The sequence below is a fragment of the Cebus imitator genome, unplaced genomic scaffold, assembly GCF_001604975.1.
Source record: "Cebus imitator isolate Cc_AM_T3 unplaced genomic scaffold, Cebus_imitator-1.0 Scaffold71, whole genome shotgun sequence".
Classification (NCBI taxonomy): domain Eukaryota; kingdom Metazoa; phylum Chordata; class Mammalia; order Primates; family Cebidae; genus Cebus; species Cebus imitator.
The window spans coordinates 5,500,525-5,515,470 of NW_016107386.1; the positions used below are offsets into that span (position 1 = coordinate 5,500,525).

The 14,946-nt window shown below is 39.9% G+C and overlaps 1 protein-coding gene across 5 annotated transcripts in view; it reads right to left on the reverse strand.

The window, feature by feature from the left end:
* SLC26A2 (solute carrier family 26 member 2) overlaps positions 1 to 14,946 on the reverse strand; it is a 22,457-nt gene that overhangs the window by 3,279 nt on the left and 4,232 nt on the right. For 3 of the 5 annotated variants that reach the window (XM_017531321.2, XM_017531318.2, XM_017531319.2), the window contains exon 2: positions 1,874 to 2,598. In XM_017531321.2, the coding sequence (XP_017386810.1) occupies positions 1,874 to 2,575 (702 nt within the window). In that variant the 5' untranslated portion in view covers positions 2,576 to 2,598. Of the gene's footprint in view, positions 1 to 1,873; positions 2,599 to 4,647; positions 4,818 to 14,946 lie in introns of all 5 variants that reach the window. The other 2 variants (XM_037739547.1, XM_017531320.2) reach the window with 1 other exon arrangement.

The following is a 14,946-nucleotide window of genomic DNA, read 5'->3' on the forward strand; positions in this document are numbered from 1 at the left end:
TTTTTGAGACAGAGTCTCACTCTGTCACTAGGCTGGAGTGCAGTGGCACGATCTTGGCTCATTGCAACCTCCACCTCCTGGGTTCAAGTGATTTTCATGCCTCAGCCTCCCGAGTAGCTAAGACTACAAGTGTGTGCCACCACACCCAGCTAATTTTTTTGTATTTTCAGTAGAGATGGGGTTTCACCATGATGGCCAGGATGGTCTTGATCTCTTGGCTCGTGATCCACCTGCCTCGGCCTCCCAAAGTGTTGGGATTACAGGCGTGAGCCACCGTGCCCAGCCAGAACAGATCTCTTTTAAAAGAAAAAAATTCTCAAGGATCCAGAAGAAAACTTCAAGTTGGAAAAATTCTTCTAGTTAAGAAACCATGTATTTTCCTTAAATACAATCATTACTGTAAAAGTGAAGTCTTACTGCTTCTCAGCCTTTTGGCTAAGAGCAAGTGTACAAGTGAAGTTTTAATTGGTAAAACAAAAAACTAGATTCACATAAAAATAGAATCACATTTTAAAAATTATTGTACAATTATCTTTAACCTCATACTAAGAAACCATTTTCATGTAGTATATATGTACTGATGCCATACTGTCTCCCATATTAACAATAATTCTGCATTTTACTTATTTTTTCCTCTTTCTAGTAAGTTTTCAGAATTCTATTATGCCTTCCTCCTTCTTGGTGAGGCATACTGACAAAAAAGCAAAAATTGGCTGGGAGCAATGGCTCATGCCTGTAATCCCAGCATTTTGGGATGCTGTGTTGGGAGGATCACTTGAGTCCAGGAGTTTGAGACCAACCTAGGTTGGTCATGGACAGACCCTGTCTCTTTATAAATAAATGAATAAATAAGTAAGTAAGTAGACTCTGAGAAGCACAGCTCATCTTCACACCATCCTCACTCTCCCTCCCCACTCATCTGAGCACTAAATAAAGTGAACTACTCTTCCCTTTCCCTCGTTGGTTTGAAATGCCTATATTACAGAAGAGGTTTAATCCTGGCACTGACTCCTGGATGCCAAAAGCCAGGGGCATGATGAGAATGACAGATTAGTGGATTCTATAGGAGACTCAAGAAGAATTTGATTTCTAATCCTTTCTCCTGGCTGATAATATGAAACTGTGGTCCCCAACTTTTTCCCTCCCTCCCCAATAATGCAAGAGAACTACTACCTTTAGTAAGAGTCACTCAATAGATTAGCAATTCTAATGGAAGGTGAGGGACATTTAGAATTTGAGGCTGGGTGTGATGGCGCACGCCTATAATTCCAGCACTTTGGGAGGCCAAGACTGGAGGATTGCTTGAGCTCAGGAGTTCAAAACCAGCCTAGGTGACATGGCAAAACCCTGTCTCTACAAAAAATACAAAAATTAGCCAGGTGTGGTAGCACGTGCCTGTAGGCCTAACCACTTAGGAGGCTGAGGTAGGAGGATTGCTTAAGCCAGGGAGGCAGAGGTTGCAATGAACTAAGATAGTCCCACTGCACTCCAGCCTGGGTGATAGAGTGAGACCCTGCCTCAAGAAAAAAAAAAGAAAGAAAAACTCCTGTACTCTCAACCCCCATTCTGTTACCCACTTGCCTAACTGCTAATGCTGACTCTGCCAATAACCAACCACAAATAATCTCAAGCAAAGCCAAGATTTTCTGACATGTAAAATTAAAGAGTTGTACTAGGTGGTGTGAGGTCCAGAGAACCTGCCTTATATTACCTGTGGCCTGGTTAGGGTTTGAATTTTGCCTCTACCCTTTATATACCCTGAGCTCTCGATAAATGATACCTTTAATTATTGTGATTCCTAAGATCCCATACAGAGATGACATTTCACGTAATAGATTTCTAGAAATAACCAATTGGTTTCATTGCATCTTACCTGATAAACTCCAGCCATAAAGGTTACAGTGCTGCCAACCATAATTGCATAGCAACTTTTGTCACATATCCTGTCTGATGTATGATTTAATAATGTGCTCACATTTGAAACCATTCCCAAGGAAGGAGCACTATGGGCATTGTCATAGCCTGCTTTCTGTAGTTCTCGGTCAACTGTCTCACCAATCATAAGGCACAGTACTCCAAAAATGCCCACAGAGATGTGACGGGAGGTACCCAAGAGGAAATAAATGATGCTGGCAAAAAAAGATGTGTACAGACCATAGACAGGTTCTTGGCCAGCCAGTAGGGAATAAGCAATGGACTGGGGCACCAATAAAATGCCCACAATCAAGCCTGACATCACATCCCCTAAAATGTTTTTCTTTAGGTCGTATTTTGGGAGCCACTGCAAAACAGGAAGGAAACCTAAAATCATATTTTTGGCTTTGGTTGGACTGCACTGGCAATTCTTCTGCAGCTTTTTAATAACAAACTGCTTGAAGTTTGTATTTGATTTCTCTTGACGCTCAATAAGTATCCTAGGATAAGGTCTGCATTGATCATTGGTCTCAAATTGCTTCATGTCAGTACTTGATTCCCTTTGAAGCTCCAGATGGATCCCAGATGGAGAACTGGGATCATTTCCTTCAGCTGAGTCTCTGGGTGAAAGGTCATGTTGCTCTTTACCTTCCGAAGACATTTCTGGAGATGGGGTTCAGCTTCCTACACCAGAGAAAATACCAGTGTTCATCGATAAAGTAATTCTCAGGGCTCATATGTGCTAACAATTCTACTTGCCATTTTATGAGAGTTAAGAGAAATTCACTTTTGGAATAGGTATCTTATGTCCCTTTTCCTTAATTCAGACTCATTTGTCTTGGTTAGCGGACAAAAGAAAAGACCAGAACCAGACCATAAACAGCCAAGTCAAAGTAAATAACTGGCTGGGTACAGGACTTCTCCAGGGTGTAAACCACTAAGGATTCTTCTTCATATATGCCTGGCTCCCCCTGCAGTTTTTCCTCCAGAAAAGGTATAAGGGCAGCCTGTTTCCTTTCCACACGTATGCTACCAGTGGTCTTCTTCCCAGGTTTTTCACCTCCCAGGCAGATTGCAAAATAGGATCTGGTCTTAACCCCTGCTGTCACCTTAACCCCAACCTACCAGTCCCTGGAACAAGGAAGATGGTCCTTTTTTTTTTTTTTTTTTTTATTTTGGGTCCCTTTTTAAACAACCTGCTAAATATTAAATAAACAGAAGAAAAAGTAAGTTGCAGGGTAAAGATAAATGTTTTTGGCAATAAAAATAAACTAGGGCAGAATGCATTTGAGTCTTTGAACAGTACTCCCTTGCTTCCTAAGAAAGAGGAGACAGAAGTTGACATGAGGAAGTTGAATGTAATGGGCATGGAACGGGCTGATGGGCCAAGTGTCTAACACATGCTGTAGAAGGTTTTGGTCTATTCCACTATGTGGGCAGGGCCCACATTCATGTAAAATTCACTTTACTATTCTAAGTACACACTCTGCAACGCAGGTTGAATAGAGGAATAATGTTGCCCTGCACTTCCTGTATTGGAGGCAATACAGGTGATCCTCCATCTCTGGGTCCTACACTATAAAACTAATACTGTAAGACCTACCACTAGGAACTATAAGAAAACGAAGGAGGTAAAAATAACCAAAAGTGAGAAAGGACAACAACAAAAAATAAGTTAAATAACAGGAGTAAAAGAAGAAAATGAACCAGGGTCTCAAAGGAGTAGAGTATAAATTGTTTACCAAATACTTCAAGAATTAGTGCCTTTACATTAGCTGTTTACTTAGCTTGGAATAGCCATCCACCTCTGCCTGTCAAGATCCTAATAATTTTTTTTAAACCCAGTTATAATGCTACCTTTTCCAGAAAGCACTGACCAATCTCCCCCAGCCCAAACGAAATACTACACCCTCTGGGTCCCATAGCATGTTGCACCTCTATTATACTACCAACCATACTCTTGTATTAGCAAAGCAGGAATCTCCAGCTCCTGGAGGAAAGACATCTTGTTCATCAGTGTAATCTGAATGTAATGTAGTAACGCTGAGATAGCAGGCTTACAAAACATTTGAATCAATGAATCAACAAATGAACAAACATTTGTGACTATGGCCAGATAGAGACAATTTTTTATTTTTTTATTTTTTATTTTTTTTGAGACAGAGTTTTGCTCTGTTGCTCAGGCTGGAGTGCAGTGGCATGATTTTGGTTCACTGCAACCTCAGCCTCCTGAGTTTAAGCAATTCTCCTGTGTCAGCCTCCTGACTAGCTGGGATTACAGGCGCATGCCACCACGTCTAGCTAATTTATGTATTATTAATAGAGACAGGGTTTCACCATATTGGTCAGGCTGGTCTTGAACGCCTAACCTCAGGTGATCCACCCATTTTGGTCTCCCAAAGTGCTGAGATTACAGGTGTGAGCCACCACACCCAGCTGAGACAATATATTTCCTGAAGGACTCAGGAAGTTTCCTGTTTTGGAACTGACAGAAAAATGAGCCTTTGTGAGGTTCTATAAACCTAATGTTACGAAAGTGCCAAAATCCAGGACCTATGACTTATTCAAAAACACAAGATATGTAAAAGTAACCCATATTCATGTTGCTTAGGTTTAACAAGAGTAAATAGCATGTTGTACCTCCATTATGGTACTAACTATAACTATAGTTAACTTTTGATGGTCTTCTGAAGTAGATGAGGAAAGAAAGAATAGACTTAGATGACCACTGACCCTGAGAAAATCAATCAGGTTGATGGATACACCCAGCAGCTCTTTGCTCCACAATGCAACCAGTCTGTGACTCTCTTCTCATTTCCTGCTTTCTCGAGCTAGCTTGAGTGCACCAATGTCCTATTTTGGAGAGCTCTTGGTGATTTCTGGGTCAAGAGGTTTTTCCAAACCTAAGATATGCAAAAGAGACATAAGAAAAAACTAATGGAATCAAAATCTTGCCCTGTATGGCTGCTATCTGGGAAGAATATAGATAAAAATTAATACTAGAAAATACAACAAAGAAATGGAAGCTATAAGAAAAAATCAAATAAGTAATGCTAAAAGTGAAAAACACAGTAATAGAGATGAAGAATGCCTTTGATAGGATCATTAGTAGACCTGAAAACCAAAGAAAGAATCAATGAACTCAAAGACAGGTCAACAGAAATTACCTAAATTAAAATGCAAAAACAATTTAAATAACAAAACAAAATTTAAAAACCCAATATCAACAACGTACCATAATATCCAAGAGCTGTGGGACACATCAAAGTATCAAACATATGCATAATTAAAATCCCAAAAGAAGAGAGAGAATGGGCAGAAGAAATATTTCAAGATATAATGGCCAAGAAATTTCCAAAATTAATGAGACATCAAAATACAGATTCAAGTCACCTGACATCAGGAGTTCGAGACCAGCCTGACCAACATGTTGAAACCCTGTCTCTACTAAAAATATAAAATTAGGCCGGCCGCGGTGGCTCAAGTCTGTAATCCCAGCACTTTGGGAGGCCGAGGCGGGTGGATCACGAGGTCAAGAGATCGAGACCATCCTGGTCAACATGGTGAAACTCCATCTCTACCAAAGATACAAAAAATTAGCTGGGCATGGTGGTGCGTGCCTGTAATCCCAGCTACTCAGGAGGCTGAGGCAGGAGAATTGCCTGAACCCAGGAGGCGGAGGTTGCGGTGAGCGGAGATCGCGCCATTGCATTCCAGCCTGGGTAACATGAGTGAAACTCCGTCTCAAAAAAAAAAAAAAAAATACATATATATATATATATATATAATTAGCTGGGCATAGTGGCACATGCCCATAATCCCAGCTACTCGGGATGCTGAGGCAGGAGAATCATTTGAAACCAGGAGGTGGAGGTTGCAGTGAGCGAAGATGGTGCCATTGCACTCCAGTCTATGCAACAAGAGTGAAACTCTGTCTCAAAAGAAAACAAAACAAACAAGCAAACAAAATATGTATATATGTATACACACACACACACACACACACATATATATTCTACATTTATATCTATCTCCAAAAATCTCAGAGAATTCCAAGAAGGATAAATATAAAAACAAAATCATCACCTATACATATGACATTCAAGCTGCTGAAAACAAAAGATAAAGCGAAAATCCTGAAGACAAAGAAAAAACATATATTACTTATATAGAAACAAAAATAATAATTATAGCAGACTCCTTATTGGAAATCATGGAGGCCAGAACATGATAGAGTGGTATCTTTACATCCCAGAAATATGTATCTTTTTTAGAAATAGAGTCTTGCCCTGCTCCCCAGGCTGAAGTGCAGCGGCATGCAATTATGGCTCACTGTGGCCTCCAACTCCTGGGCTCAAGTGATTCTCCCACCTCAGCCTCCTGAGTAGTGAAGATTACAGGTGTGCACCACCACACCCGGCTAATTTTTAAATTTTTTTTAGAGACAGGGTCTTGATACTAAGCTCCCTAAGCTGGTCTCAAACTCTTGGCATGAAGTGATCCTCTCACCCTGGCTTCCCAAAGTGCTAGGACTATAGGTGTGAGCCACCACATCTGACCCCAGAAATACAACCTTTAACACAGAATTCTTTACCTAGAAAAAAATCTTTTAAAAGATAAGAGGCCAGGCATAGTGGTGTGTACCTGTGGCCCCAGCTACTTGGAAGGCTGAGGTAGGAGGATTGCTTGAGCCTGGGAGGTTAAGACTGCAATGAGCTGCGATCATGCCACAGCACTTCAGCCTGGGTGACAGAGAGAGATTCTGTCTTAAATAAAATAAAATAAATAAAAGATGAAAAAGAAATGAAAACTTTCTTAGATAAACACTAAGAGGATTTCAGGCCAGCAGACCAGCACCATATATATATATGTGGGGGGAAGAGGAGAGGAAGAGGAGGGGAGGAAGGGAGACAAAGACAGAGAGGGAGTGGAGAAGAGAAGAGGAGAAGGGGTAGAGAGAGAGAAACACAGAGAGAGACACAGAGAGACACAGAGAGAGAGACAGTTTCCAGAAGGTTCTTTAGGCAAAAAGAATATACCAATCAGAAATTCAGTTCTATGTAACAAAGAAAGTCCAGGAAATGGAACAAATAAAGTAAAATTCATTATTTCAATTAAAAAATATTTAATTGCTCTAAAAGATAACTGTTTAAACAAAAAATGGGGATGCATTTTGTTTACAGATATGCAAAATAAATGTGTGACACAACAATCACACAGAATGGGAGGGGGGATTGGGAATTTTAAAGTCTTTAAAAATTTTTTTTGATTATTATTATTTTTTAAAATAGAGATGAGGTCTCACTGTGTTGTTCAGGCTAGTCTCAAACTCGTGGGCTCAAGTGATCCTCCTATTTTGGCCTCCCAAAGTGCTGGGATTACAGGCATAAGCTACCATGCCCAGCAAATGATAAGGTCTTACAGTAGATGTGAAATAGTATATTATTTGAACATAGGCTCTGATTAAAGATGTACTTTTAAACCTAAGAGTAACCACTACATTTTAAAAAAGATATAAATAATAATAGTGGAAATAAAATAGAATCATAAAAAACTCTCAACACAAGAGAAAGTAGAAAAGAAAGATAAAAGATAAAAAACAGAACAAGCTGAAAACAGCTGGTAAGATGTTAGAGTTTAATCCAAAAATATCACATTAAATCTAAATGGTCTAAACATGCCAATTAAAGATGGAGACTGTCAGATAGAATTAAAAAATAAGATCCAATTTTATGCTGTCTACTTGAAACCCACTTTAAATACAAAGATATAGATAGGTTAAAAGTGAAAGGACTGGCCCAATTTACTAATTTATTCAGCTTAGAAATGACAGAGCAAGGTAATAAAATGCATATTTTGGGATCCCAAGAATAGATCCTTTTTTAATATGGTACTATTCCTATCTAATTAGCTTCTTTAATTTCAGATATTTCCGAACACCTTAAATTCAGCTATTCTACACATTCCAGTTTCACCTAGCTGCTACCCAAAATGATCCAGTAATAATATTAACAATCTTGTTCCCACCTCTCCCTTTCTCTACATTCATGGCCATGGTCCTTTCTCATCTCCAGCTCTTAGAAACTTAGGTATTCTCAGAAACAGTCCCACAAGTAGAACTAACTCAGCCACCAGTCTGAATCCACAAAGTTCCATAATCATGCTTTGCTTTATCCTATGTATGTATGCTACAAACCCACTGCTAAATAAAACCAGAAGCTACTGACTACTATGATTATGGCACCTAAGCAGGGAGAAATCTGAAAGAGAATAGTTTGTTTAGAAAGTCTTCAAGGGAAGAACATATGTAACTCGGGCTCTGAAGTCTAGGTCAGATTTGAAAGGATGAGAGAAGGCTTGGAATATGGGTGACAGAGAAGAAAACACAAACAGCAATAGTTCTAATGATGGAGGAAAAGAATCAGAAATGAGAATGTTATATTTAAAATGCAGAATGCTTATGGGGGATTAGTGGGAGAGGAGCCAACAGAGGTACCTGGGGGAGATCTGGAGGGCCCTTTATGCCGGGTCAAGAAAGTGAGCCTTTAATCTGCAGGCAATGCATAGGCCCTGAAAGTTTTTGAGAAAGTCACTTACTGTATCACTCATTTGGCAAATAATTATATATCTTCTGGTCTGATGTTGTATTATTTCACTAAAGCATTTTACCTTTCCATTTATGGATAAAAAATAGTTTAAGGTAGTTTTAGAAAAACAAAACTAGGCCAGGCGCAGTGGCTCATACCTATAATCCCGGCACTTTAGGAGGCCGAGGTGGGTGGATTGTTTGAGGTCAGCCTCAGCAACATGGTGAAACCCCGTCTCTACTAAAAATACAAAAGGCAGCCAGGCGTGATGGCACACGCCTGTAATCCAGCTACTCAGGAGGCTGAGGCCTGAGAATTGCTTGAACCCGGGAGGTGGAAGCTGAAGTGAGCCGAGATCATGCCACTGCACTCCAGCCTGGGCGACAGAATGAGACCCTTTCTCAGAAAAAAACAAAAATAAACTAGAAACAGGTACAACCAAGACAGATTCTCCATGTATACAGTACCACCTGATCCTCTAACTCACTGTTGTCAGAAAGTCCAGGGAAAGATCATAGCACTATAAAGGCCCAGGGAGGCCAAGGATGAGCAAAGCCTTCTGTATTCCTCTCCATTTCATTCACAGATGGCTACAACCAGGATGGCTAGAGCACAGGCTACTTTCCAGGCCCTTGCCCTGGACTGAGAAGTTAATACTGTGAGAGGACCAGTCCTTTGGAGGAAAAGCTAAGATGACTACTCATCAGAGGAAAACTCAGATCCATCCATGGGCCTGCAACCCCTGCGTACTCCATCAATGTTCTCGAGTGCCAAGCCTTCTCTGGCTGGACTGGCTAACTTTTCTATGTGAGCTCCTAGAGGCTGGGTACCGGTCTTCATTAAAGTATAAACATATTTTAAGCTCCTACTATAAGCTAACCACTGTGCTAGACACAATGCATCAGAACCTAAACCCCAAACCTAGATGTCAATCTTTCTTTCCCCTATGTTATATTCCCATATGCAATCCATCAGTAAGTCCTGTCTGCTGTGCCTTGAATAATATATTTATCCTCTCCCCACGAGCCAAACTATTTGTAATCCAGTCACATCTCACTACCCACCTACTATTCTCTCTCACCTGGAATACTCTAATATCCTATGAGATCTGAACACCGCTTCCCTTTTCGCCCTTATTTTCTACTGGCTTTTTGCGGTTGCTGGAGCATGCCAAGCTGATTCCATTCTTAGGGTCGCTGTACTTGCTCAAGTTCTCTTTGCCTGGAATAATCATCTCCCAGATCTGTACAGGTATGTCCTCATCCATTGGGTCTCAGCTTTTTTTTTAGTGGCAGGATTTCACTCTGTCACACGGGCTGGTGTGTAGTGGCATGGTCGTAGCTCACTACAGCCTTGAACTCCTAGGCCCAAGCAATCCTCCCACCTCAGCCTTCCAGGTAGCTAGGACTACAGGTACACACCATGATACCTGGCTAATTTGTTTTTGTTTCTTTATAGAGACAGGGTCTCTCTATGTTTCCCAGGCTGGTCTTGAACTCCTGGGCTCAAGCAATTCTTCCACTTTTGCCTCCCAAAGTGCTGAGATTACAAGTGTGAGCCACGATGCCTGGCCTCAGTTTACATGTCACCTCCTCACAGAAACCTTCTTTGACCATCCCAACCAAATAAAATACCTCCTTTCCAGCATTCTTTATATCCTTACCTGGCTTTATTTTCTTCACAGCACTTCAGACTTTTGAAATTCTATTACTTATAAGTAAAACTATTATTTACAGTCTTTCTCATACTTATTGTATTTCCATTATCAAGAACAATGCTTAGCACATAGTAGAGGTTCAGTAAATTCTTGCTAAAATGAATAAGAACCTGTCACCAGGTTAGAGTTCAGTAATGCAATCTCAGCTCACTGCAACCTCTGCCTCCCAGGTTCAAGTGATTCTCCTACCTCAGCCTCCTGAGTAGCTGGGACTACAGGCACGCGCTACCACGCCCAGCTAATTTTTGTATTTTTAGTACTGACGAGGTTTCACCATGTTGAACAGGATGGTCTTGATCTCTTGACCTTATGATTTGCCCGCCTTGGCCTCCCAAAGTGCTGAGATTACAGGCATGAGCCACCTCGCCTGGCATAGAGAACTCAATTTCTACCCACAATCAGTGGATTAAGACAGAGTTTTAAACAGCATTCTAAGTACCATAACAGAAAGATTTAGAGCATTCTGAGAGTAGAGAATAGGCTGCAGGCCAATATGAAGTAGGAAGCTGCAACCTTAATAAAAAGGGAAAAGATAACTGAGGCAAGTGAAAGGTCACAGTATAGTCCAAGACCCGGGAAAACATCATACCAAGTTCCAGGAGCAAAGTTGTAGGAGGTAAGGCTGGAGTGAAAGATTAGTTTTCATGTAATCCCAAGAAGTCACAAGTTCATCCTCTAAGATACAGTTACCAAAGGCCTAACCTCCAAGGCAGGGCAGGAGGTGTGACATTTCAGTGGTACAACTAGTTAAGAGGTGGTGCTTAAAAGACATTCATAGACAAGTCTAAGATGAATTCTGAGAGGGACCACACAAAAGGAAGGATGACATACAGGAAGATGGAGAAGAAAATGGAAAGGCAGGAAGCAGCAGAAAGTCTGACTTTGGGTTTTTTAGATTGGAGATTTCTATAATATGTCCAGATGGTATGTCCAGCAGGCAATTAGAAATGTGGTTCTCAAGCATAGGAGAGAAGCCAACATTGGAAAAATAAATAGGGTAGAGGGAAAGGTATACGGTATCTCGTCCTCCTCTGAATTCCATTCATATGTTCAATAAATGTTTGTTGAATATGTGCTTTATCGTCCCAACTAGATTAAAATTATTCAAGATGGTCTACAATTTTTGTGTAGTATCATAATACCTAGCATAGAATTAGGCACATACAGGAAGTCTCTAATAAATAGTTTTTGATGGAGAGATTGGTTTTTATTTTAAAAAGCTATTTTAACAAAAAATTCTCCAAGAAGAATTAGCTTTGACTTTTGTTTGACAAAAATTTGATTTTTGTTTCTTTAAAAGACATATGAGGGTGGGCACGGTGGTTCACACCTGTAATCCCAGCACTTTGGGAGGCCAAGGCAGGTGGATCACTTGAGGTCAGGAGTTCAAGGCCAGCCTGGGTAACATGGCAATAAAAAATACAAAAATTAGCTGGGCGTGGTGGCACACACCTGCTTACCTGTAATCCTAGCTACTCAGAAGGCTGAGGCACAATAATTGCTTGAACCCAAGAGGTGGAGGTTGCAGTGAGCCAAGATCATGCCACTACACTCCAGCCTGGACAACACGGCAAGAGTCCATCTCAAAAGAAGATAGCTGATACATTGCTGGTAGAAATGTAAAATGGTGCTAACACAATGAAAAACCGTTTGGTGGTTCCTCAAAAAGTTAAACACCGCATTGCTATATGACCTAGAAATTCCACTTATACTCAAAGGATTAAAAACTGTAACTCAAACAGATATTGTATTAGTATTAACAACACTATTTACAATAGCTAAAAGGAGAAAACAATCCAAGTGTCCATCAACAGATGAACAGATAAATGAAGCATGGTATAACCATGGAATGGAATATTATTTGACTATTAAAAAGGAATTAAGTTCCAATACTCTTCATCTACAATATGCATGAGAAATAACACCACCATGTTAAGCAAAAGACTGACATGATACATATAGTACCTGGAACTAATTTTTTAAAAAAGACACAAAAGGTTATATGATTCCACTTATACAAAATATCTAGCAAAGGCAAAAGGGGCCAGGCACGGTGGCTCATATTTATAATCTCAGCATTCTGGAAGGCTGAGGAGGGAGGACTGATTGAGCCAAGGAGGTCAAAGCTGAAGTGAGCTATGATCGTGCCACTGAACTCCAGCCCACATGACAGAACAACAACAAAATACATGTATAAAGAGAGAGAATAAGCAAACTCATAGAGACAGAAAATAGATTAGAGTTTACTGGGTACTGGGGGGAGTGGTGAGTTACTGGTTACAGAGTTTCTATTTCAAGTTTTAGAAATAAATAATAGTAACGTTACAAGCCATTGTGCATGTTAATGCCACTGCATTGTACACTATATTAATATTAGATGAGGGAGATTTCAGGGAAAAAGCTTTACAAAATGCAAACTAATTAGTCCCCAAGTTCACTTCCTGGCACCTCCACCGAAAGGGAGGGAGGGAGGGAGGAAGGAAGGAAGGAAGGAAGGAAGGGAGGGAGGGAAAGAAAGGAAGAAAGGAAGAAAAGAAAGAAAAGAAAAGAAGGAAGGAAAGAAAGAAAGAAGAAAGAAAGAAAAGAAAGAAGGAAAGAAAGAAAGAGAAAGAAAGAAAGAAAGAAAGAAAAAGAAAGTTTATGCTTATTTATAGTGACAGAAAGTAAATCAGTGGTTATTTTGGGATAGGAAGTAAGGAGGGATAGGAGGGAGAGATTATAAAGGGGCATAAGGAAATTTTGGGGATTGATGGATATGTTCACTATCTTGATTGTGGTGACAGTTCTATACATACATATTTAGAGAGAGTACATTTTAATACAGTTTATCATATGTCAATTACACTACAATAAAGCTATAAAAAGTCTAATTCTTATCTGAAGGGGAAAAGGCTAGCTTGAATATAATCTATTACATAATTATCTTTTTCTTTTTTTTAAGAGACACAGTCTCACTGTTGCTCAGACTGGAGTGGTGGCCATTCATAGGCGTGATCAGAGTTCACTGCAGCCTTGAACTACTGGCCTCAAGCGATCCCCCACTTCAGCTTCCAGATTAGCTGGGATTAGGGAAAAACAACGCTGTGCCCAGCTAAGTCATTTTGTTTTCAACTGTAGTTTATATTTCAATTCCTAAGAAATCATCACTGAATGTTCCAATACTCTGGATATGCTGCCTTGGGAAATGTATTTCATAAGTGCCCAAACACACACGACTAACTTTGGGAGAAAGTATTTAAGCAGTATTTTACTTCTTTTTGTAATATTTTTCAAAAAACAGTTATATTTGGTTTTAAAATACGATAGCTTCATTGGATAGACTTGATAATATAATATTAATCAATAATCCAAAAATCCAAAATCCAAAATGCACCAAAATCTGAAACTTTTGAGTACCAACATGATGCTCAAAAGAAGTGCTCACCGGCACAATTCAGATTTCCAGATTAGAGATGCTTAACTAGTATGTATAAAGCAAATATTTAAAAACCGAAAAAAATCAGAAATTGGAAACACTCCCAGTCCCAAGCATTTCAGATAAGGGATACTCAACCTGTACTGGGATTTTCCTAAGAAAGCTAGGCCATTTAAAACTGAGCCTCGCAATGTGTTGTAAATATGGTTTGCTATGCGTGTTTGTGTATGTGCTTAAATAACCGCTTTAAACACATACACAACCTAAAACCACAGGCAGTGAGGGTCAGTAGAAAAATTAACCTGCTGTCAGGAGCCCTGGAATACAAGACAGCCATAACCCTCTGTCCCAAACATGAGACAGTTCAAGATAAATGATCAAATCATTAATGGCAGTTTTCCTGAATTAGAGGACTTTAGAGCTGGACAGAGATCAAGAAATCTAACCGCCATGTTTTTTTAAGATAAGAAATAAAGATTCAGCTGGGCGCCAGTGGTTTACAACTGTAATCCCATCATGTAGGGATGCTGAGGTGGGCCTATCTCTTGAGCTCATGAGTTCAAGACCAGCCTGGCCAACATTGTGAAACCCAGTCTCTACTAAAAATACAAAAATTAGGCCGGGCATGGTGGCTCACACCTGTAATCCCTAGCACTTTGGAAGGCCGAGGTGGGTGGATCACCTGAGGTCAGGAGTTCAAGACCAGCCTGGCCATCATGGTGAAACCCCAACTTTAATTAAAAAAAAAAAAAATACAAAAATTAGCCAGGCGTGGTGGCATATGCCTATAATCCCTGCTACTTGGGAGGCTGAGGCATGAGAATCACTTGAACCCAGGAGATGGAGGTTGCAGTAAGTTGAGATCACACCACTGCATTCCAGCCTAGGCGACAGACAAGACTGTCTCAATCAATCAATCAATCAATCAAGGTTCAGATTACTGAAATCATTTGCTACTTAAAGGCAGAGATGGATCCAGAACCCAAGTATCCTGATTACTAATGTTTTTCCTTTAATAGATTGCCTATGCCAGTTTCTGTAAATGTATAAATACATCAAATAATTACAGAAAAACTAGCCAACCTAGTAACAACCTAAAGATCTCAAGTTTGTGGAAAACCTCAAGTCTTAACATTAACCCAATATTAATGTGAACGAGTTAACTACCAAAGTAAGTCTCCTCTCTTAGATGGAAAAATCTCAAACTAGACTGGTAAGAGCTATAATTTTTTTTTTAATAAAAATAAGCAGACTAGACTAGAACATGTAATTTGGAAACAATTTTCCAGTACTTCACACAGCTTTTTTTTTTT